Genomic DNA, 25,834 nt, shown 5'->3' with positions numbered 1-25,834 from the left:
TTCCTCAACCCTCTTGTTCCCTACCTCTCAGCCTGGTTGCGGGTTACTTCAGGCTGTTGAGTCCTTCACATAATAGCTTTGGTCTATACCCTGCAATTCCTCCTTCCCCTTTCTTGTCCCTCTTCAGGGACCCTTCTGACGAGCAACTCCTCGTTCAGGAGGTCGCCAGCCTTCTGCATCCCTCTGCATCTGGGGGCCGTGGACGAGGCTCCTTGGAATGTGAAAGGAAAGGGGTTCTACTCCTGGTACTTTCTAATCCCGAAAGCGAAAGGGGGCCTCAGACCCATCCTGGACCTGCGCCGCCTCAACAAGTCTCTCAAGAAGTTGAAGTTTCACCTGGTCTCCCTGGCCTCCATCGTCCCTTCCCTGGATCTAGGAGACTGGTACACTGCTCTCAACTTGAAAGATGCTTATTACTATATTCCTGGGGTACAGGCATTTCCTCCATTTTGTAGTAGGAGGGCATCATATCAGTTCACGGCACTAACCTCTGGCCTCTCTTCGGCCCTGAGGGTGTTCACGAAGTGCACGGCGCTGGTGGCCGCTTACTTCAGGAGTCGGGGGGCACCTGTTTCCATACCTTGATGACTGGCTCATCAAAGGCAGGTCTCCAGACCAGGTACAGAGAAGCCTCGACCTAATGTACTCCACCTGCCATGACCTGGGCCTGTTGATAAACACAGAAAAGTCCATGTTAACACCAGTCCAATGCATAGAGTTCATTGGAGCTGTTCTTGACACAACACTGGCCGAGGGCTTCCTTCCGGAAGCGTGGTTTTGGGCCAGGGAGGACCTTATCGGCCATTTAAGAAACCATCCTCTCACTGCATCCCACACTTACCTGAGTCTGATGGGACACATGGCCACATGCACATACGTGGTCGGCCATGCTCAACTTCATCTACGGGCCTCTGTAGGTGTGACTAGCCTCAGTCTATACTCCCAGCAAACACTCCCTGGACCGAATGGTTTAGGTAATGAGCCATGCCCTTTTGTCCCTGAATTGGTGACTGAACCCCAAGTTGGTGCTGCAGGGAGTCCCCTTTGCATTGCCATCCCTGTCACTGACTCTAGTCTCTGACACCTCAAATCTGACCTGGGAAGCCCACCTGGGCGAACTCAGCACCCAGGGCTGTTGGCTATTAGACAATCCAGCCCTTCATATCAACATCAGGGAATTCAGAGCGGTTCACCTGGCCCGTCATGTGTTCTTGCCCCACCTAAAGGGCAAGTTTGTGCAGGTCCTCACAGACAATACCGCCACAATGTATTACATCAACAGGCAGATGGAGCCAGACCCTCAGCCCTTTGTCAGGAAGTGCTCAGCCTTTGGAACTTCTGTGTGCAGCATGCCATTCATCTGATCACCACCCATCTACCCGGCTCCAAGAACATCCTAACAGGTCGCCTCAGCAGGACCTTCTCGTCCCTCCATCTGTAGATGGTCCATGTAATTTTCCAAAGGTAGAGAACTCCCCAGGTGGACCTGTTTGCACCGAGGCAGAACAGGAAATGCCACCAGTTCTGCTCCATCCGGGGTTTGGACAGAGGTTCCCTTTAGGACACCTTCCTCATTCCTTGAGCAAGGGGTTTCACATATGCCATTCCACTGGTACCACCGGTCAACGGGGTCCTAGTGAAAGTCAAGCTGGACAGGGTGAGAGTTATCCTCCTGGCCCCGTCAGGGTTGGTTTGGCATGCTGTTGGATCTTTTGGTAGCTGCCCCTCTTCCGCTGCTTCTTTGACCAGAGCAACTGTCACAGAACCACGGCAACTTGCTGCATCCGAACCTGGCGGCGCAGCTTGGCTGTTGTGTGGCTGAGCGTGGATGAAAAAGCTTGTTTGGCCCATGTTCAGCAAGTTTTTCTCAACAGCAGGAAATCCTTGACCAGGGCAACCTACCTGGCAAAATGGAAAAGGTTTGAGTAATGGGCCTTGGAATGGTGCCTTCGGGCCAAGCAGGCTTCGCTGCAGGATGTCCTGGACTACTTGCTGCATCTTAAGCTTCAAAGGTTGTTCCTCTCTTTTATCAAGGTCCACCTGGCGGCCATCTTGGCATTACATCCGCCGGTTCAGGTCAGGTCCCTCTTTGCCAACCCTATGATGGTGCGGTTCTTGAAAGGGCTGGAGTGCTTCTACCACCACGTCCGGGAGCTGGTCCCACTGTGGGACCTGAATCTTGTGCTGTCCCGGCTCATGGTTCCCCCCTTCGAACCCTTGGCTCCTGCTCTCTCCTACTCTTCTCTTGGAAGGTTTCTTTTTTTTGTCAGCCTATAGGGTATCGGAGATCAGGATGCTCACTTCAGAACCTCCCTATATGGTTGTATTCAAGGACTTCTACTTCTTCAGCTGCACCTGCACCCGGCATTTTTGCCTGAGGTCATGACCCAGTTTCATACTGGCCAGGATATATATCTACCAGTCCTTTGTCCTAAGCTTCATGCATCAGGTGAAGAGTGGGGCCTACACACCCTGGACGTAAGAAGGGTGCTGGCTTTCTACATAGATAGAACAAAGCCATTCTGTAAGTTGACACAGCTGTTCGTGGCGGATAGGATGAAAGGTCATCCAGTGTCCACTCAGAGAAGCTTGTCCGGGATCATGGCCTGCATCCACCACTGCTATTAGCTGACTAAGGTACCCACGCCTGCAGTCATGACGGTTCACTCGACTGGGGCTCAGGCAGCACTCAAGGAACAAAAATCTCCGATGACCACGCATGTGGGCGTATGCACCTCTACAATAGAATGGACATGAACAACACATCTTGAAGAACAACAGTTGCAAAAGGTGAGTAACCGTTTTTCAGTCACCATCCGAAAATGCACTGTCTGCCATGTTCTCAATAAGTTAACCTTCTTCAAGTGCTTGCTCATATCGATTCCAATTAAGTGTGCGCACGCCGCGTGCACATTCATTGGAATATTTTTACCCTAGCAACACTCGGTGGGTCGACTGGGTCGCCCCCTAGAGTGCCGCCGCCATGGCACCGGATATATATCCCTGCCGACCCAACAGCCCTTCAGTTCCTTCTTACCGCCCATGTTGGTCATTGGAACAGTGAAACGTGGCTTAGCTGATCTCCACTTCCCTAGCTACTCGTAATTCTCTCATTAGTCTTGTTTATATAGTTGAAATTTCTATAGTTGCAGTTAATTCTTATTCGTTTTTATAACATTGTTAGTGTATATAGTTAAGAGGGGTTCGGGGATTAGCCCCTTCCCCGCACCTGGGGCCTATGCCCGGTTCACCGGGTTTCAAACCGTGCTCGGCCTGTCACAAGCCGATGCCAACAGGAGATCCCCACAACTCCTGCCTTAAGTGACTCGGGGAATCCCAACTCGCCGATAAGTGCTGGATCTGCAAGGCCTTCAAGCTGAGGACAAAACAGGAGCGGGACTTTCGTCTCAAACAGCTCCTTATGGAGGCAGCTCTTACTCCTCCACCCTCGGCACCGAGCGCTGGACAATCCACTGGCAGAAGCGCTTCTTTGGCACCGGATCGCACCGGTACTGCTAAGGCCTCTCGGCACCGACCATCGCTGGTGCCGGTGTCTGCTCGGCACCGTTCTCCCTCCTCGCGGGTGAAGAGACGTAAGACTCCCGCTGCTTCCGTGCCACCTGCACCGCAGCCAGAGCACCCGGCTAGATCGGACCGCCTGGCACCTACACCTGCTGCAGCACCGACAACATTGACACCGTCGATTCCAGTCCCGCAAGGGCCGTCGAGTCTGGTACCTGAAAACTCCCTGGCGAGAGCCGTGGTTGAGCTCACTATTCCCTCCACACCGGAGACATTTTCCACGGCGAGGGAACTGATTGCGGTGACAGAGTCTGCCCTGCCTCAACCCCCAGCACCGCCAGTGCAGGTCATACAATCTGTAGGCAATACAGCCTTGATGAGACCACCCTTTGTCAGCACTGCAGAGCGGCACCGCTCACAATCGCGATCCCGCCGGCGTTCTTGGTCCCGTCGCCGATCCTGGTCCCAACGCCGATCGCAGTCCCGGCACCGATCCCCTTCTCAGTACCAGTCGCACTCGCAGCACCGATCAGCGTCCCGTTTGCCAGCCTGGTACTCTCGGCACCGATCCAGCTCCCGGCACTGCTCCAGGCACCGTGACTCTTGCAGCCTGCCTCTTTGCCCAGACCTCATAACTCAGGACCACGGCAGACTTCACCACCCAGACCTGTAGTCCGTTCACCTCACAGCATGGCTGCTGCATGGTTAAGCCAGTCCGAGTTACGTTGCTCTGCCTCAGTACAACAAGTACTCCTGGGTAGCAGGAAACATTCCACTCGGTCAATGTATCTGGCCAAGTGGAAGCGTTTCTCCGGCTGGTGCGAAACGCATAATGTTACTCCCACCGAGGTCTCAATCTCCACCATCTTGGACTACCTCTGGTCTCTCAAACAACAGGGCCTAGCGGTATCATCACTGAGGGTGCACTTGGCGGCCATCTCTACCTTCCACCCAGGGGAAAGTGGCCACTCCATGTTCTCGCACCCTATGGTTTCTAGGTTCCTCAAGGGCTTGGACCGCCTATACCCCCAAGTACGCCATCCCACCCCAACCTGGGACCTCAACCTGGTTCTAACCAGACTTATGTCTGCCCCTTTCAAGCCGTTAGCAACCTGCTCACTACTATACCTGTCCTGGAAGACAGCTTTCCTCGTAGCCATTACATTGGCCAGACGAGTCTCCGAGCTTAGGGCTCTCACGGTGGACCCATCGTATACTGTGTTTCCCAAGGATAATGTGCAGTTGCGACCGCACCCGGCTTTCCTCCCTAAAATGGTATCAGCCTTTCATATCAACCAGAATATCTTCCTTCCGATCTTCTTCCCGAAGCCACACTCATCACGACGGGAACAACAGTTGCACTCCCTAGACATCCATAGAGTGCTCGCATTTTATATCAAGTGGACAAAACCCTTTCCTAAAACGCCCCAACTCTTCATCGCGGTGGCAGACCGAATGAAGGGCCTACCTGTCTCCTCCCAGAGGATCTCATCTTGGGTGACGTCGTGCATCCGTACCTGTTATGACTTGGCTCATGTTCCCTTGAGCCACCTCACCGCACATTCTACCAGGGCTCAGGCTTCATCTGCCACCTTCCTGGCTCATTTACCCATCCAGGAGATATGTTGCACAGCTACCTGGTCCTCGGTCCACAACTTTGCCTCACATTACGCTCTGGTTCAACAGTCCAGAGATGACGCGTCATTTGGATCAGCAGTTCTACATTCTGCGACATCTCACTCCGACCCCGCCGCCTAGGTAAGGCTTGGGAGTCACCTAATTGGAATCAATATGAGCAAGCACTCGAAGAAGAAAAGACGGTTACTCACCTTTGTAACTGTTGTTCTTCGAGATGTGTTGCTCATATCCATTCCAAACCCGCCCTCCTTCCCCTCTGTCGGAGTAGCCAGCAAGAAGGAACTGAAGGGCCGTTGGGTCGGCAGGGGTATATATCCGGTGCCATGGCAGCACCACTAGGGGGCGACCCAGCCAACCCACCGAGTGTTGCTAGGGTAAAAATCTTCCGAATGTGCACGCGGCGCGTGCACACCTAACTGGAATGGATATGAGCAACATATCTCGAAGAACAACAGTTACAAAGGTGAGTAACAGTCTTTTTTTCCATGGGCAAGAAGAGAGAAAATAAGTCGCTTGATATATCTGCTTTCTCAAAAGGAATGTGGAGACCTAAAAATTTGGGATCTCCCACTGCTTCATCAGTGTTGCTCAGATGGGCGTTTTCATTATCTTTGGCCCTGCTTATACTACTAAGGGAGTGTCTGTTGCAATTAAAATATTGTACCCCTCTCCACACTTCCCCAGCACATCCGTTCTCCTCTGGGACCTTGTGTAGTCACAATTTTAAGGAAAACTTAACTAGTGCAGCTCACCCTCTGCTAGCAATGATGAGAGCTCTAGGGTAGAGCTGCCATCAGTGTTTTTACCATTGTGTCACCTAGTGCTGTTCTGATTGACTTTGAACGGTAAAGCTTCTGCATGACTGCATTAGGTTTTTACTTTTAACATGCTAGGCAGTGACCTTGTCTGATATATCTATTGAAAGGAGGGAACTCAGGGTCGGGGAGGGAATCAGAATCCTATTTGTTAACATTTAAATCAATCTTTGATTTAAAAAAAGAAATGTAAAAAAAAAAGCCTTATTTGAATTTTCAACCAGCTGCCTCAAGGTTCAGTTTATAATAAACTATTGTCTTCTGAATAAATAAAATAAATTCAAAATGTTGAAAAGGATCAGTATATTGAGAATTACATATGCTTAGTTTTCATCACAGCAGATTCATGACCTTGTACTCTGCGGTCTACTTTATGAAATGCTGGAAATACAACTGGATGAAGACTCTTCATAGCCTGGATTAAGGCATGACTTGCTGGTATTCCTTAAAACCCAGTTCTCTTAAGGCCAGATTTGCCCTCATAACCTTTGTGGTCACAGAATAGTCCTTGGGAGGGAAAGAAGCTAAGGAAGGAACACAGTTTCTCTTGATGTGAACTTTTGCAATGCTTTGTCAGCCAGTTGTCCAGTTCTCTCTCTGCATTGTTAAAGATGTCTATACAGGGAATATTTTGAATTAGTTTTGCATACGATGGTCATTTCAAAATTAAAAATAAGATTGCCTGATGGAGAGAAATCTCCACAGGTTAGGTTTATCTCTAATTTCTATAGCTCTTTGATATGAGGATCTCTGGAGGAAGTAGTAAGGAACAAAAGAGTGGCCTCTGCCTCACTCACCCACTGTAATGCCAACATCATTTTCTAGTTAAGACCATTCCACACATTCAAATGAATGTGTTCTTCCTCTCTGAACTGCCCCATATCTTATTTCTTTGTTCCTCTGCTTCATTCACTGTCTTCTGAATCATCCAGTAGGCGAGTGCCTTTCCAGAAACCCAAATTCATGTGCTTCATTGACACAGTTTGTCATGATTTGCTTTATCTCCTTGGAGTGATGTCACTGTGGGGGTTTAACTTTCTTTATTACAGAAAATGACAAGAAGGGAAGGGAAGGAAACAAAATAAACTAAAGCCTTTTAATGCTGTCTTTACAGGCAAAACGTTTATCAACACTCTCCCTTCAGTATGAGAAGAGGTTAACAGATGAGCAGAAAGGAGGAAGAAAGAAAATAAAAATAGTCAACAATCTGGTATGTGTTTGTATTGAACAGTTTATCTGAGATAAAAAGATTGCACTGGATAGCTTACGTATTTTATAGGAGGTGCATGTAGCACACTGTAGTTAAAGTTACCCTACAGTTTCCAGTACAGACCCTGTTTCCAATTCCTTACATCTTGGCCAAACTTAAATCAGAAAATTTCCATGATGAGTGTGTGACTCAGACTGAATTTTAGGGAGAATTTTCAGCTACAGTGGTCCACCCATATCCAAAAATTAAATTAGGGGAAAATAAATTGTTTTGCCCATGTTGAAAAAACAAAATCCTACAACTACTGAAGAAAAAAGTTCTAGCACCTTCAGGCTTTGCAGCAGGGACTTGAAATTTGGCAGGGATGTCACCCTAGTGTTAGAGATGTGCCTTTTCCATCCCTATGAAAATATGTCCAAATTTGGACAAGTTATAAGCATCTGAAAAATAGGAGTTTCTACAAGTTCAGTAGAGGTTTGTTTGTTTGTCAGCTAAAATTTCTGAAGATTCTGTCTGCATTGAGCATGCTCATAGATTCTAAGGCCAATAAGGACCATTGTGATCATCTAATCTGATTTCCTGTATAGCACGGGCTGTAGAATTTCACCATATAATTCCTAGAGCAGATGGTTTAGAAAAATATCCAATCTTGATTTAAAAGTAGTGAGTGATGGAGAATCCACCACGACCCCTGGTAAATTGTTCCCATAGCTAATTATTCTCACAGATAAAAATGTATGCCTTATTTCCTGTCTGAATTTGTCTAACTTCAGCTTCTAACCACTGGATCGTGTTATACCTCTTTCTGCTAAATTTGAAGAGCCCATTATTAAATATTTGTTCCTAGGGCTGTCTTTTACTCGCAGTTAACTCGTGATTATTTTAAAAAATTAATTGCAATTAATCACACTGTTAATAGAATACCAACTGAAATTTATTAAATATTTTTTGATGTTTTTCTACATATTCAAATATCTTGATTTTAATTACAACACAGAATACAAAGTGTACAGTGCTCACTTTATATTATTTTTTATTACAAATATTTGCACTATAAAAATGATAAACAAAAGAAATAGTATTTTCCAGTTCACCTCATACAGGTACTGTAGAGCAATCCCTTTATCGTGAAAGTGTAACTTACAAATGTAAAAATTTTTTTTTGTTACATAACTTCATTCAAGAACAAAACAATGTAAACCTTTAGAGCCTACAAGTTCACCCAGTCCTACTTCTTGTTCAGCCAATCACTAAGACAAACAGGTTTGCTTACATATATGAGAAATACTGCTGCCTGCTTCTTATTTACAGTGTCACCTGAAAGTGAGAACAGGTGTTCACATGGCACTTTTGTAGCCAGCATTGCAAGGTATTTACGTGCCAGATCTGTTAAGTATTCATATGCCCCTTCATGCTTTGGCCACCCTTCCAGAGGACATGCTTCTATGCTGATGATGCTCATTAAAAAAATAATGCATTTATTACATTTGTGACTGAAATCTTTGGAGGAGAATTGTATGTCTCCTGTTCTGTTTTACTTGCATTCTGCCATATAATTCATGTTATAGCAGTCTCAGCTGATGGCCCAGCGCGTGTTCATTTTAAGAACACTTTCACAGCAGATTTGACAAAATGCAAAGAAGGTACCAATGTGAGATTTCAAAAAATAACTACAGCACTCGACCCAAGGTTTAAGAATCTGAAGGGCTGTCCAAAATCTGAGAGGGATGAGATGTGGCGCATGCTTTCAGAAGTCTTAAAAGTGCAACACTCAGATGTGGAAACTACAGAACCCGAACCACCAAAAAAGAAAATCAACTTTCTGCTGGTGCATTTGAGTTAGATGATGAAAATGAACACATGTGGGTCTGCTTTGCTTTAGATCGTTATCAAGCAGAACCCGTCATCAGCATGGATGCATGTCCGCTGGAATGGTGGTTGAATCATGAAAGGGACATATGAATCTTTAGCGCATCTGGCACGTAAATATCTTGCAATGCTGGCTGCAACAGTGCTATGTGAACGCCTCTTCTCACTTTCAGGTGACATTATAAACAAAAAGCGGACAGCATTATCTCCTGCAAATTGTAACCAAACTTGTTTGTCTGAGCAATTGGCTGAAGTATGACCGAGTGAACTTGTAGGCTCTAAAGTTTTACATTGTTTTAATTTTAAATGCAGTTATTTTTTGTACATAATTCTACATTTGTAAGTTCAGCTTGCATGGTAAAGCAATTGCACTACAGTATTTTTATTAAGTGAATTGAAAAATACTATATCTTTTGTTTTTTACGGTGCAAACGTTTGTAATCAAAAATAAATATAAATTGAGCACTGTGCACTTCGTATTCTGTTGTAATTGAAATCAGTATATTTGAAAATGTAGAAAACTTCCAAAAATATATAAATAAATCGTATTCTATTATTGTTGAAAAGCACAATTAATCATGCGAATAATCGTGATTAATTTTTTTAATCGCTTAACAGCCCTATTTGTTCCCCATGTAGGTACTTATAGGTCTATAGACTTATAATCAAGTTATCCCATAACCTTTTCTTTGTTAAGATAAATAAAGTTTATCATGATAGGTATGTTTTCTAATCCTTTAATCATTCTCATGGCTCTTCTTTAAACCCTTTCCAATTTATCAACATCATAAGAACAGCCATACTGGATCAGATCAATGGTCCATCTACCACAGTATCCTGTTTTCCAACAGTGGTCAATGCCTGGTGCTTCAGAGGGAATGAACAGAACACATAGTCATCAAGTGATCCATCCCCTCTCAGCCATTCCCAATTTCTGGCAAACAGGCCAGGGACATCATTCCTGAATTGTGGGCACCAGAACTGGACACAGGATTCCAGCAGCAGTCACACCAGTGCCAAATAGAGAGGTGAAATAACTTCTACCCCTGTTTGTGTATCTAAGGATCACATTAGCCTTTTTGGCCACTGCATCATGCTGAAAGCTCATGTTCAGCTAATAAGCCACCACGACCCCCCAAATCTTTTTTTTAGTCACTGTTTCCCATGATAGTGTCCCCCATCCTGTAAATATGATGTACATTCTTTGTTCCCAGAGGTCCACGTCTATATTTTGCCATATTAAAATGGTTCCAGCTCCTCACAGATTCTGTGTGCTGACCAGATGGTGCATCTACCATCCCCACAGAGCAAATCTAGCACAGGGCAACAGGGACTGAGCAGGACTTTCCCTACAGCTGCTCCTAGCAGGGACTCTTTTGCTGCAAAGCATCAGAACTAAGATGTCTTTCTTTTGTTCTCAGTGTTGCTTTCCCTACTGGTACCCCAGCAGAAACAGCCTGACTTGGATGCAGAGTAGTGAAGAACAAAGGGACAAGTGGGAAGAGATGCAGAGCTAGGGGACAAGGGCAGGAGCCTGGGTGGAAGGGAATTGGAGCGGGAGGCCCAGGAGAGATGAGGAGAAAGGCAGGAGCCAGAGTGAGGAATGATAAGAGCAGATGAGGAAGAAGGGAGAGAGGGGAACAGGATGGAAAGAACAGGAACTGAGTGCGTGAGGAAGTATGGGAGCAAGGTTGTCGACATCCAGGACCTGCAGGAGGGGAAATAGCATCGAAGTACAGAGGCAGTTGCTGGGGAAGGGGAAATAGGAGAAGAGGAGGACAAGGAAAGGCTGAGGGGACCGGGGCAGAAAGGTTTCTTATCTCTATAGCACAATCCCCTACCAGACCTGGAACTGAGAGCCCATTATTCCTGAGATTCATCATTCCTTTGCTGTCTGGCATCTAGCTGTGAAACTCACTGCCAAAGTATGTCTCCTTCCCCTCCAGAGGCATGTCCACATGAAAGATATTAGCCTTCTACTGCTACTAGTTATTTCAATTAGCTTGAGTGGTAGAGGACTGTGCTATGGGTCTAAAGATCCTAACCCTGCTGTTGACTCATGTGTGAGTCAGTATGGTTCCATATGGTGGAATTTTTGGTTTTGTTTTTTCAATTTTTAAGTTAAAAAAACAGGAAATTACATAAAGGTTTCAAAGTCAAGCAATCAGTTGGTAGGGAATGCCTGCATTGAGGTTGCTTGTGAAATCTGAATTAGACCCTCTTGCGTAGATGCTTTATATTATATATTCTTTAATTACATGACCACATACTATTTTTTCCACAGGATTCCTACCTCATTTTGTGCACGGGGATTGACAATGCTCTGGGAATGTATCATGGTTCTGTAGAGAAGTTGACTGTTGTCTATAGGACCTCTGCCTCATTTGTGCAGACATTTGAAAGGTGTGTGGTGAATGAGGCAGCCATCACGTAATTAAAGACTGCATTATAATACATATTCACGGCAGGGGCTGAATTAAGGTTGATGGTACTGCAGTGCCATTGATATATTGCTGACACCTAGCTTTGTCTCCTTATCCAGTATAGACAGTACTGGGCTCATTTGAGGATAGGCTGAGGTAATTAATGTCAGTAGAAAGAGTGAAGTATTTTGAGGCTCTTCCTGGAACTGCTTATGCCCATTTAGTAGAGAACATCTTCTCTCCCATTACAAGATGGCGTGCAACCTCACAGTTCTTTTGCGCTGCTCATGGAGGCTCAGATAGCAGCCATGACCAGCTGTGACTGGCAGAAAGATTACATGCTAACTTCATAGATGTAGACTTAGCCACAGTGAGCCATGCTTTTATCACCTCAGGGCTAAGCTCTTCCAGTGCACTGTGAAGATGACTCAAACAATGGTAGGTTCATCATGCAGCTGGCTGTCTGCCTGCAAAGTAGGACAAACTGATATGAGCACTACACGCAGACTGCATATGCTTCTGGAGCTGTTTCAGGATACTGATGTTTATCTTCAAAGCCTGAAATGGATTAGGAACTAGCTGTTGAAATGACCACCTGTCGCTCCACATCCCACCATGGCAGTTGTGCTCAGGGATGCTGAACCTGGCAAAATCCAGGCTTAGACAGGAAAGGGAGCAGGGCCCTCAGCAGTGGAATTCACTGGCACCTAGATCATGCTGAATCAGTCTTGTAGCCCTCAGGGTGATTCAAGACTCATCTCTTTTGGCAGGCCTTCTCCTAAGAACAGAGTTGTGCAATGGACCTGCCTGCCCTAGAAAGCAATCCACCCAGAGTTCAGTTCCTCTAAAGCAGGCAGTAGTAATCCATGAGAAAGGGGATAAGAATTTGTTCCTCTTCCTTGAGGGAGGGAACAGGTGAACATCTAAGTTTATGTGAATGACCCCAGATGTTACAGGGATGAGTGTCTTAGGAGCATATATAATAAGAGTCTGGGAAATTGTTGCACACACAAGTATTGGAATTCCCCAAGGAGTCACCCTTTGTTGCCCTAAAGGATATACCCAGGGGGAAAGGCTTATGAGGAAGGGGTGTTTTAAAATATACCACAGGCATTCTGTTCTGATTTGTGAGCACACTATGATTCAGACCCAATTAACACAGCTGCTATCATAGAGTAACTAGGGGAGTAACAACAGAAATATAAGTTATATCCTTAGGAAAATCCCTACTGTGTTGCACTGTACAAGCCTATCTCCTGAAATTCCTACTTCCATTCTGGAGTTACAGTGGCTAAGCATTAAACCAGGGGTGGGCAAGCTTTTTGGCCTGTGGGCCACACCTGAGAATGGAGATTGTATGGTGGGCCATGAATGCTCACAAAATTGGGGTTGGAGTGTGTGGGGGGGTGAGGGCTCTGGTTGGGGGTGAGGGCTCCGGGGTGGGGCCAGAAATGAGTTCAGGGTGTTGAAGAGGGCTCCCGGGGGGAAAGTTGGGGCGCCAGCTAGCAGTGTGGGCTCTGGGGTAGGTGTGGGGATGAGTTGTTTGGGGTTTAGAAGAGGGTTTAGGCTGGGACCAAGGAGTTGGGAGGGTGGGAGGGGGATCAGGGTTGGGATGCGGGAAGGGGTGCAGGCTCTGGCTGGGGGTGCAACCTCTGAGGTCAGACTGGGGATGAGGTGCGGGAAGGTGCTCCAGGCTGGGATCGAGGGGTTTGGAGATGGGGGAGGAGGATCAGGGCTGAGGCAGGGGGTTGGGGAGCAGGGGCAGGCTCCAGGCAGCGCTTACCTCAAGTGGCTCCTGGAAGCAGCAGCATATCCCTTCTCTGGCTCCTACGGGGAGGCACGGCCAGGTGGCTCTGGGGACCGCCCCATCCGCAGGCACTGCCTCTGCAATTCTCATTGGATACAGTTCCTGGCCAGTGGGAGCTGTGGCGGCAGTGCTTGGAGTGTGGGCAGTGTGCAGAGCAGAGTGCCCTGGCTTCCCCTACATGTAGGAGCCTGAGGGGGGCCATGCTGCTGCTTCTGGGAGCCGTGTGGAGCGGCCCCTGACCCTGCTTCGTGGCTGGAGCGCTGGAGGAGGGCATCGGATTCGGCTTGCAGGCCATAGTTTGCTCATCCCTGCATTAAACCCTACCAGCAATAATATTCCATCTGGTGGAGAAGCACTGGGACACAGGCAGTGAAGAATCATCTCAGTATTCAGTGAGGGGCCTTTGGGAGAACTTCATCTTCCAAAATAACTGTTTTTAGCTGGCTGGTTCTGGGCATTTTTCAGATTCCCTCCTTTTCGTGATTGAGGAAATAAATTTTACAATGCTAGATTCATCTCATTGCCTTGCTTGCCACTGTGCATGTGTGTTTGTCAGCATCCTAAAGTAACCATGAGCTAAACGCCATCTGTTTCACGGAACCCATGCTGTACATACACAGAGGATGGCTAAATTCTTCCAGGGAGCTGTGAATTTCCAGCAGCCGGACACAATTGGGTTTGTGTTCCCTCTGGCAGCACTGAAACTTGTTTATCAAGAGATGGTGCATTGGTAATGCACATTTCTGAGCAACTGCCATTATTTATAAAGGAGTTAACAGGATGTTAGTCGCTAATAAGCATTGCATTATGTTCTGTGCTGTGTAGTTAACTCATGTCGTCTTTATTGATTGATGGTGGCTGTTCTGCAGCTAGCTGAGGTGCTATATATTGAAACAAAGTTCCTGGGCTTACTTATTCCCATTTCAATTAATCTCTCCAATGCATCCCATTTACCGAAAAACCTTGGTGGCCTTTTTGCAGCAAGCTGACAAAGTAGCAGACCCTGCTGAGCCAAAGAAGACCAGGGCCACATTGTTCATTGCAACAGTGAAGCAAGCCCTGAGCCAGCTACACTATGATCTCTTCTCAAAGGCTCTGCAGCAATACAAGAGGACCGATGACTTCCAAGCCATGTTATCGCAAATGAGCTCTCTTTTCGTGGAGGACCAGAAAAAGCATATCCTGCTGCGAGGTATGGTGGTCTCCCTGAATGTATCCTATGGGACACAGCTTTTTTCCTTGGGATCTTGTCTCAAACAAAGCAAGCACTTCTGTGTCAAGTAGAATGCAGAAAAATTCCTTAATAATCCTTCCCATTTATATAGAGCTTTACATTTTCAAAGCACTGTGCAAACATTAATCAACCTAGCCATTACAAGTAAGCTTTTATATTAAAACAGGCCTTATGGTTACATGAAATAAAATAAACAGTTTACATTGTTAGAGAATTTATGCTTTTCATGCACAACTAATACATGAATAGACTGTAATATTGATAGGAAATATTATCTTAATCCAGATATAGGGTGGAATTAAGACACTGTGATTGTGAGAAATTGATTATGTGCATTGGGGTGGTTTGATGTTAGAACTGAAAGTGACATTACTTTAGAGCTGTGGAGATTCTGTCTTTTTGGGTAAAGGTGGTGATTGGGGTGCGTAAAGCGTGTCACTGTGAGGTTAGCATGGATAGTAATTTTGGTTTGACAGATTATTTTCTTTATTTTTGATGATTGTGTTGATAGGAAGTGGACCTGAGCTACCTTCATTCTACGCTGAAGTTTTTTGTTTTGGAATTTCCATGTTTTTTTACTGATCTTATTTATGAGCTTTTAAAATAGGAATGAGAGGGGACTGACTGGTTGCGTAGTGGGTAAATGATATGGGCAGCTGCTGTGAAAAGGGGGCTGGAAAGGAAGGCTGGTGAGCTGACCAGCATGGCTCACTCCTGAATACCTATCAGTCCTGTCCTGGCATTTGGTTTTAATATGCAGTGCCCCATGTTGATATGTCAAACATTATAATAGCATCATAACACACCTGCAGCATAGCACAAGGCTGAAGGCCCATGAGTCCTGGCAGCCCAGGAGAAATTATGTTGTATTGTTCTAGAACGTGCCCTGGATTGTTATTAATGTCTAAAAATGAGAGTTGTTATCAATAAATTTTTAAGCATTTGAAACTTTGATTTCTTAGCTGTTGCTGTGGATAAGAGCAGTTACTAGTTTAGGTCAATTGAAAGCAATTGTTAGTGGTTTAGAAGGAATGTGTGTCTGAGATGATGGTAAGAGGCAGAATCTGCTCTGGGAAGACGCAAGAGAGGTCTTCTGGGGATTTTTTTAAAATTCCAGTGCTTTACATTTCTGAGTTGACAATGTTCATATCTTCCTCATATGCTCTAGGGAGTTTTGTTTTTGTGGTTCTTTTCCTTTGGACAAAATATTTTTTTTAAATCCAAAACACTTATCAGCTGATTCTGACATTTGCTGTTACTTACACTCATTTTTCTCCAAATGGCAATAACCTTTTCTAACACAATAGGAGTAGTTAGGGAAGTGGATTGGACTGAAGAACTTGTGGATCTAAAGGCGGAGGAGGCCTGGAATTACTTCAAGTCAAAGTTGCAGAAACTATCAGAAGCCTGCATCCCAAGAAAGGGGAAAAAATTAATAGGCAGGAGTTGTAGACCAAGCTGGATGAGCAAGCATCTCAGAGAGGAGATTATGAAAAAGCAGAAAGCCTACAAGAAATGGAAGATGGGAAGGATCAGGAAGGAAAGCTACCTTATTGAGATCAGAACATGTAGGGATAAAGTGAGAAAGGCCAAAAGCCATGCAGAGTTGGACCTTGCAAAGGGAATTAAAACCAATAGTAAAAGGTTCTATAGCCATATAAATAAGAAGAAAACAAAGAAAGAAGAAGTGGGACCACTAAACACTGAGGATGGAGTGGAGGTTAAGGATAATCTAGGAATGGCCCAATATCTAAACAAATACTTTGCCTGAGTCTTTAATGAGGCTAAAGAGGAGCTTAGGGATAATGGTAGGATGACAAATGGGAATGAGGATATGGAGGTAGATATTACCACATCCAAGGTAGAAGCCAAACTCGAACAGCTTAGTGGGACAAAATCGAAGGGCCCAGATAATCTTCATCCAAGAATGTTAAAGGAACTGGCACATGAAATTGCAAGCCCATTTAATGAATCAGTAAACTTGGGTTGTACCAAACGACTGGAGAATTGCTAACATAGTTCCTATTTTTAAGAAAGGGAAAAAATGTGTTCTGAGTAACTATAGGCCTGTTAGTTTGACATCTGTAGTATGCAAGGTCTTGGAAAAAATTTTGAAAGAGAAAGTAGTAAAGGACATTGAGGTCAGTGGTAATTGGGACAAAATACAACATGGTTTTACAAAAGGTAGATCATGCCAAACCAACCTGATCTCCTTCTTTGAGAAGGTAACTGATTTTTTAGACAAAGAAAACGCATCTAATTTACCTAGCTTTCAGTAAGGCATTTGATACGGTTCCACATGGGGAATTATTAGTTAAATTGGAAAAGATGGGGATCAATATGAAAGTTGAAAGGTGGATATGGAACTGGTTAAAGGTGAGACTACAATGGATTGTACTGAAAGATGGACTGTCAAGCTGGAAGGAGGTTACTAGTGGAGTTCCTCAGGGATCGGTTTTGGGACCAATCTTATTTAATCTTTTTATTACTGACCTTGGCACAAAAAGTGGGAATGTGCTAATAAAGTTTGCGAATGACACAAAGCTAGGAGGTATTGCTAACGCAGAGGAGGACAGGGATATCATACAGGAAGATCTGGATGACCTTGTAAACTGTAGAAATAGTAATAGGATGAAATTTAATAGTGAAAAGTGCGAGGTCATGCATTTAGGGATTAATAACAAAAATTTTGGTTATAAATTGGAGGCGCATCAGTTGGAAGTAAAAGAGGAGGAGAAGGACCTCGGAGTATTGGTTGATCACAGGATGACTATGAGCCGCCAATGTGATATGGCCGTTGAAAAAGTTAATGTGGTTTTAGGATGCATCAGGCGAGGTATTTCCAGTAAAGATAAGGAGTTGTTAGTACCGTTATACAAGGCACTGGTGAGACCTCAACTGGAATATTGTGTGCAGTTCTGGTCTCCCATGTTTAAGAAGGATGAATTCAAACTGGAAGAGGTACAGAGAAGGGCTACTAGGTTGATCTGAGGAATGGAAAACCTGTCTTATGAACGGAGACTCAAAGAGCTTGGCTTGTTTAGCCTAACCAAAAGAAGGCTGAGGGGCGATATGATTGCTCTTCATAAATATATCAGAGGGATAAATATCAGGAGGGGAGGAATTATTTAAGCTTAGTACCAGTGTGGACAAAGAACAAATGGATATAAACTGGACACTAGGAAGTTTAGACTTGAAATTAGATGAAGGTTTCTAACCATTAGAGGAGTGAAGTTCTGGAACAGCCTTCCAAGGGGAGAAGTGGGGACAAAAGACATATCTGGCTTCAAGACTAAGCTTGATAAGTTTATGTAGGGGATTGTATGATGGGCTAGCCTAATTTTGGCAATTAATTTGGCAATTGATCTTTGATTATTAGCAGGTAAATATTCCCAGTGGTCTGTGATGGCATGTTAGATGGGGTGGGATCTGAGTTACTACAAAGAATTCTTTCCTTGTTGTCTGGCTGGTGAATCTTGCCCACATGCTCAGAGTTTAACTGATTGCTATATTTGGGGTCGGGAAGGAATTTTCCTCCAGGGCAGATTGGCAGAGGCCCTGGGAGTTTATCGCCTTCCTCTACAGCTTAGGGCACGGGTCACTTGCTGGGGAATTCTCTGCACCTTAAAGTCTTTAAACCACGATTTGAGTACTTCAGTAACTCAGACATAGGTTAGGGGTTTGTTACAGGAGCGGGTGGGTGAGATTCTGTGGCCTGCATTGTGCAGGAGGTCAGACCAGATGATCATAATGGTCCCTTCTGACCTTAAAGTTTATGAGTTAGTGTTACAGTAAATCTCAGGTTTTTCATCTTTTGATTTCCTAACTAATAGTTCATTCATGTCCCCCACACTTTACTGTTTTTTAAATTAGAAATAGGAGAACAAATGACTGAATTAAGGGAGTCTCCAACCTGTGCTCTTTTACTTTTCTAACATCATTATTAGTCGGGGAGGCAATGGAGGGCACAGGACTATGAGTTGGAAATCTGGGTTTTATTCCCCGGTCTGCTGATGACTTGTGTGATCATGGACATGTGACTTAACCCCTCTCTCTGCCTTAGGGCTTGTACACTCTATAAAATTAAGTCAACTTAAGTCGACGTACAGCCACAGCTGTTATTAAAACGATGGTTCATGTCTATACTTGCTCCTTCTGTCAGCAGTGGAGCTTACACCAGGTGTCGGCAACCTCTGGCACATGGCTTGCCAGGGTAAGCACCCTGGCAGGCCGGGCCAGTTTGTTTACCTGCCGTGTTGGCAGGTTCGGCGGACTGCGGCTCCCACTGGCCGCGGTTCGCCATCCCAGGCCAACGGGGTGGTGGGAAACTGCAGCCAGCATGTCCCTTGGTCTGGGACGGCGGACCGTGGCCAGTGGGAGCCACGATTGGCCGAACCTGCTGACGCAGCAGGTGAACAAACTGGCCCGGCCCGCCAGGATGCTTAACATGGCGAGCCGCATGCCAGAGGTTGCCAACCCCTGGCTTACACTGACTGAAGTGGGGCATTGTGGGACACTGACAGCTGGAACCCAGCGTCCCTGGGGCTGACAGCCTCAGCTGTAGGCACAGAGATCAAAACTGCGACGCCTATCCCTACAGCCCAAGCAGTCAGCCTGGTGTGGGATTACAGCTGTTAGCCCCCCTGTGCTGGCATCCCCAGCTGTGAGCCCTTGTCACAGCAGGGAGCCTACCAGCAGTGAAATTAACATTCTTTTGAGTTTCACGTCTGCAATAATGTCACATTTCTGCTCTGGGTCCTGCTGTTGGCCTGCGGGGGGCTCCTTTCCCCCAGTCCCTCACCAGGAGATGGCAGCTGCGTGATGGGCCGTCAGCACTGGGCCTCGGGAGGCAGAGCTCCTGCTGTGAGCCCCACTGCTGTCTCTTGGTGAGGGGTTGGGAGTGAGAGAGGACAGCCCAAGCCCCCTGTCCCTGCTGCCTCCTCTTGTTGAGGGACTGAGAGGGGGAGAAGAGCCCAGGTCTAGGTGGCGGCTGGGCTTGGGCTCGGGCTCTCCCTCCCCAGTCTGTCCCCAGGAGGCAATCACAGCTCTAAGCCTATGCCCTACTGACAGCTCGAGCTGTCAGCGCCAGGGGTGAGATGGGGAGGGGTCCAGCTCTCAGCCCCCTTGGCTAACACAGACACTGTCACCCTAAGTACATAGACATAAGCACTACGCCTCTCGTGGAGGTGGAGTTACTATGTCTGTGTCGCGGGCCGCTTACTTTGATAGAAGCAGCAATGTGATGTAGCTGCCTTATGTTGATCTAACTCTGTAGTGTAGACCAAGCGATATTTTCTTCACCTTTTTGTAAGTGCTTTGAATTCAAGGAGTGAGAAGTACTATATAAGCACTTAGTAGAAATAGCTGCAGTAACAAATTTTTTTCAGTGTGTCCATGTAATTTTATAAATATGTGCAACTGTGACATAGGGTAAAATTCTCAAAAGCACCAAAGTCCCATTTTCAAAAGTGAGTTAGGCACTTAAGAGCCTGGATTTTATTGAGAGTAAATGGACTTGGTCTCTTAAGTGCCTCAGTCACTTTTGAGAATTGAGAATGGAACTTAGGTGCTTTATACGGCTCCAAAACTTGTCTCTCTCACCAACAGAAGTTGGTCCAACAAAAAATGTTACCTCCCCCACCTTGTCTCTGAGGCTTCTAAATCAGATTGAAAATTTTACCTGCTGTCTGAACTGCAAGTTCTTCCAGCAGCAGGTGTCTGGAATTTTCTGTGTGTTGGGATGTATAAATTTCATGTGTGAACTTCTTTCCTCTTTCTCTAATGAAAGAATTTTACCAGTTTGTTCGACCTCAGCATAAAAAGCAGTTTGACGAAGCATGCTGTAGTCTGACTGGAGTGGGCTGTGGCTACAAACCCGAACACAGCCTCCTGCGAGAGGAAAGAGAGGTGTTGGCCAAGAAGGCAGGTGAGGCACACATAGCTGAGTGCTTTAATAGATGTTTTCCATCTGCTCAAAAGTACTGGTAGCAAATCTGCATCAGCTGATTTCCATGACTGTGTAAGCTGTATCTCTCCATGAGATATAGAAGGTGGAAGTGTGTGTGTGTGTGTGTGTGTGTGTGAGAATAACTTTTGTTAAAACTGCAAATTAGTTATCCTGGAGGCTGAAACATGGATCCTGTCAATCTGGAAGGGGTTATAGAGGGACAGGGGTTTGTTCTTCTGAGTATAAAACAGTGCAATATAAGGCAATGCCTGCTGTGTGTGATGTTTCTCGTTACAGTTAGATAAAATACACAGTTTGGCTATGTCATCCTGAAACCCAGGAAAGCTTTGTGACTGCAGAAGGATGGGATCGTGGAGGAGCAGGGGGGAGGCGGGTTTGATATTCATTCTTCTGGTCCTCTTTTCATCAAAAAAAATGCACCAGGTGGTTTCCAGGTGCAGTGCTTGAGGAGAGAGATACTAGGAAATTCCAGGTTTCTGATGGCTCTATGAACAGCTTTCCACATACCTTCTGAAGGCTGTGGAGCTTAGACATTCACTGTTAGCTGACTAGTTTAATTTAATAGGGGAAAAGCAGTGTCTGCCGAAAACAACATTCTCAGAGGGTTCATCCAGCCAGCTAAACTCCCAGCTGCATCTGAACAAGGGAGGATCCCACCTGATCTCTGGGCTGAATAGAACAGGTACGCTTTCTATAAAGAAATAGCAGTGCAAATTCCCTGTTTGATTGTTGTCTGTCAATACCCATCCATTGTTTCTTGTCTTATTTTTAGATTGTGAGCTGTTTGGGGGAGAGGCCATCTTTTTGTTATGTTTGTACAGCACAAAAGGTCCTTGTCCATGACTGGGCTCTTAGGTACTTTGGCAGTACAAATAACTAATAAATTGTGTCGAGTGGAAATGGATTTTGAGGCCTCTAAACTATGCTAGCATTGTATAAAATGAAACACCAAACACGTGATTTAAATCAAGTGTATGTGAAGGTATAACCACCTAAAGTCAGAAGTTTGAGTTAAGGGTGTGTCTTTGCACCTGATTTATTCCTGGGTGAGAAATGTGATCTGAGCACAGGAACTGTTATCCTTCCAGCCATTCAGCAGCCCCTGTCTGTTTTTTCCAGGCTTTCAAGAAGAGAGCAGTTTAGGAGGGGTGGGTTAAATGAAACTGGTTAGGAAGGTGCCACTTACAGCCTAGCCAGCAGGTGGCTGAAAGCTTGGCTAGAACAACACAAATGACATGTTGTGATTGGCGCTGTCTCTCTGAGGGCTAATGGACTGATGGATCAAGATGATCAAAGTTAGAAAGGAGAGGCTTAGGGGTATTCATATTTTGATGACGGTATTTTACTTGTATGTGTCTCCATGGCGTTTGGGGTGCAATCCAGACCAGCGAGAGGTTGTCACCCCTTACCCTGTAACCCTGAGGGCCTCACAGTGCCTTGGTACAGTAGCTCCCAGCCTTGGACGCTCACAGTCAGCAACAAGCATGCAGCTCTGTGTATCTGTGTGCTATGCTATAGTTCAGCAACTCTGACTATAGCAGCCTGTCTACAGCCCCACTCGCACTTCCACCAATCTTAGTTACAAGCAGCAAGATACTCCAACACACTCCCAGTCCCTGATTTTCCCAAAATTGTGTGCTCTGCAATGTCCAGGCCTCTGCTGGACAGTTTAGAGAAATATTAAGGTTAGTTTGTTCCTTAAAGAGACAAAAGAAGATCACAACTTATTAACTTAACTGGGGTAAATACACCCTTTCCTTCAAACACAGCACTGAGTTGGTTTATAGTAAAAATAAAACAAATTTATTGAGATAGTAAGTGGTGCCAACTAAAAGGAATAAAAGTAGAGATGGTTACAAGCAAGTAAAAGTGAAAACACACCTCTAAAAGTCTAAAACTTAATCTTGCGAGGTACAGACTTTGTTCAAGATGATTTCTCTCAACGATCTTCCTCCTTCCCAGTCATGGCTGACTTTCCCTCATGCAGGACTTTTCACAGAAGTATACAGTGCTGGCTTCCCTTGTCTTCCTAGGTGAAAGATCATTGCCTAAGCAGATTTCTCACTTATATTCAGTTTTCAGAGACTTCAAAACCCATTTCTCCCCCTTGGTTGAAAGACCCATCTTTCTGTGCTTGCAAGAACTTTGTTCCCTTGTGTCTGTCTAGTGATGGGTGCCAAAGATGGCTGCTGCTTTGAGGAGTGTCCCTGTGGGTGCCCCACTTTAGGTGAATCTACATCTCTGCGCTTGTAATCAAAGATTTTTAGCAGCAGTGCCTGGTTGGGTTGCACATGCACTGTCCCCATCTTGCACCACCTCAGGCAGTTACATAGTGCTGTGCGACCAACCCCGCTCGGTTCCTTCTCTACTGCCCTTGATTTGACGGTGCACTGCAGCACTTCTGTACTTTAGCTTTCGCTAGTTTTAACTTTACAATATTTGTTGGTTAGTAGTTAGTCAATAGTTACTTATACTTCCGTTTATTTTCTTTAAAAAAAACCAAAACCTTTTTTTCTTATCGTAGGAAGTTTCAGTTGTTAGGACACTCCTTAGTGTAACGTGGTTACCCTGCATCGTGGGAGAAACCCTACTTTGAGGGGCATGCCTGGCTTCCTGGGTTTTAAACATTGCCTTACTAGTGACTCCTCAGTCCTGGTCTCTGATGGGCACTCACAGCATGTCTGCTGCCTCGGTGAGACACACCTAAAAAGTGCACCCACTGCCACAACTTGAAACCCTGTGCCAGGAAGGCGAGAGACTTGCAGCTAAAACTTCTCATGATGGAAAAGTCTTTATACTACACATCCGATCCGGGATCACTGACCCTTCCAGGGCAATGGTTTCCTATGGTGACATCTGACAGAGGTTCTCCTCCATGCTCTCTGGAGAAGGAGTATTCTGCCAAGAAGGCAGCAAAGAAGCAAGTTTTGACCTCTCCTCCTCAGGAATCTGCCGAAAAGCGGTGTTCCCTGATTTGATAGATCCTGTCGGTACCAACCACACGGAGACCTTCCATTTCTGAGATAATGGGACCGTCTGGTACCATGGGTATCTCACAAGCAAAAGACCCTAAGTAGGCTGACTAAGAAAAAGGCGATAAAAGGAGACCTACAATCCCTGCCTCGGTACCGTTGGAGCCGCTCAAACATGCAACACCAAGCATCTTGACAAGGCTACAGACTGTGGCACCACCTTCTACCTCTGCAGTGCAGAGCGCACAAAAGGCATCAGTACCACCAACACCACCACCTTCTTCGGTACCAGTGCTCTTAGTACTGCAACTGTTTCTCTGCCACAAAGATCTTCTGGTGTCCTCACAACCAGAATCTCCACGCCTTGGTATCAACCTCACTCCAGAATGCTTGGTACTGAGCCATCTTACTACAGCCCCCAGATCAGTTCCTCCTTTATCTAGTGATGAGGATGAAGGTGAAATCTGCTCCTCCCATCACTCCTTGCCTATCCACGCAGCTATTAGACCAGACCCACCAGAACACCATAAATATCACCCAGGACTGTACCAGTCTTTAAGGAACAAGACTGATGCAGGCACGTATGGATGCCACTGCTCATGCCATTTCTACCAAAATGGCCTTAAGAACATAAGAATGGCCATACTGGGTCAGACTGAAGGTCTGTCTAGCCCAGTATCCTGTCTTCCAACAGTGACTAATGCCGGGTACCGCAGGGGGAATGAACAGAACAGGAAATCATCAAGTGATCCATCCCCTGTCACCTATTCCCAGATTCTGGCAAACAGAGGTTAGGGACACCATCCCTGACCAGCCTGGCTAATAGCCATTGATGGACCTATCCTCCAAGAATTTTTTTGAACCCTTTTTTGAACCCTGTTACAGTCTTGGCCTTCACAACTTCCCTTGGCAAGGAGTTCCACAGGTTGACTGTGCGTTGTGTGAAGAAATACTTCCTTTTGTTTATTTTAAACCTGCTGCCTATTGATTTAATTTGGTGACCTTTAGTTCTTGTGTTATGAGAAGGAGTAAAAACATTTCCTTATTTACTTTCTCCATACCTATCATGATTTTATAGACCTCAATCACATCTCCCCTTAGTCATCTCTTTTCCAAGCAGATTCACGTAAAGTAGTTACAGTAACAATCATCTCCAAGAACCTCAGTTACTGCACAGAGTAACCTTCTCTTCTCAATTACCTTGTTTCAAGAGGCAGAATAACCTCATGCTGTTCTTCCCTTCTTGTGGGCTTCCCATCCCCCTGCATGTTAATAGGACTTCCATTGTTTGGATTCCACCATGCTTAATTTATATAGAAGACAGGTAGATACTTTCTTTACTGTTGGGAAGGCAACCTGTTTCTCCCTGTATCAGAGGGGTAGCCGTGTTAGTCTGGATCTGTAAAAAGTAACAGAGTCCTGTGGCACCTTATAGACTAACATATGTTTGGAGCATAAGTTTTCGTGGGTGAATACCTACTTCGGCAGACGCATATAATGTTTCTCCCTTTTTTGTTACATGCTTTAAAGCATAATATCATTTAAATATCCATATTTCCTCCTATAGTGTTAATACAGGCATTTCATGATGACATTAATCACCAGTGTGTCAGTAGCTTTTAGAAAAGACCTCGCTCTATAAACTTTTATAGAATAACAATGTTGTATACAATCAGTTGATTACATTACTTATCAGTTCAGTTCCCCACCCCCATCTTTATAGACCAGTAAACCTTTAAAATAGATTATTCTCAAGACTATACCTCAAAATAAAGTTTATTCAAGCTGTGAGGAAGGCAAATTGGAGTCTGGTGGTGAAAGAAGCTCCATGCTCTTTCTCCCCCATTGGTGTTTGCAGGAAAAGAAGAATCTGTGTTTTAGCACTCTCCTCCCCTTGTTAGTTGGATAGCCCTGTTTATTGCTTATACATATGTTGACATAAATCCACCTTTCTTTGTCTGAAACAGACGGTGCTTATGCATTGCTTGCCAAACATGTTTTAAGAATATAATTCTAGCACATATTCATGACTTTTTTAACACACCCTGTGCATACATCAGACAAGAATTGTAATGATCAGCGAGTTATTAGTTTTCCAATGATATCTAACATGCCACCTTTTAGATACAGATTATAACAATAGTGTGCTAGGTGTGATGAGTATGTCAGGCCCGACAAGATCTGCTGACACAGTACTAACCACAGATGGGCCTCGGTATCACAGCATGTGCCTAGAGCAAAAAATTAGGCTTATATTTTTCAGAAATGCAGGTCAATAAATGTATTCGTGTAGCTGCATCGTGGTTTTTGAACCCATTCCTCTGGCCTTATTTTCTCCAACATTTACTTCTGAAAGTCAGTGGCTCAGTGTAGATC

General features: G+C 45.3%; 1 protein-coding gene across 13 annotated transcripts in view; it reads left to right on the top strand.

The window, feature by feature from the left end:
* The window catches only part of RTEL1 (regulator of telomere elongation helicase 1), a 114,020-nt gene that overhangs the window by 75,471 nt on the left and 12,715 nt on the right, over positions 1-25,834 (top strand). For 12 of the 13 annotated variants that reach the window (XR_007768558.1, XR_007768559.1, XM_050918253.1 and 9 more), the window contains 4 exons: positions 7,090-7,185; positions 14,266-14,476; positions 20,307-20,444; positions 21,052-21,168. Coding sequence is in view for 11 of the 13 variants with exons in the window: in XM_050918253.1 (XP_050774210.1) it covers positions 7,090-7,185; positions 14,266-14,476; positions 20,307-20,444; positions 21,052-21,168 (562 nt within the window). In the remaining 2 variants the exon portion in view is untranslated. The remainder of the gene's footprint in view (positions 1-7,089; positions 7,186-14,265; positions 14,477-20,306; positions 20,445-21,051; positions 21,169-25,834) is intronic. The other variant, XM_050918255.1, reaches the window with a different exon arrangement.

This window comes from Gopherus flavomarginatus, chromosome 11 (assembly GCF_025201925.1).
Source record: "Gopherus flavomarginatus isolate rGopFla2 chromosome 11, rGopFla2.mat.asm, whole genome shotgun sequence".
Lineage (NCBI taxonomy): Eukaryota > Metazoa > Chordata > Testudines > Testudinidae > Gopherus > Gopherus flavomarginatus.
The sequence above is the reverse complement of the archived record's forward strand: the minus strand, read 5'-3'. Positions and strand labels throughout refer to the sequence as shown.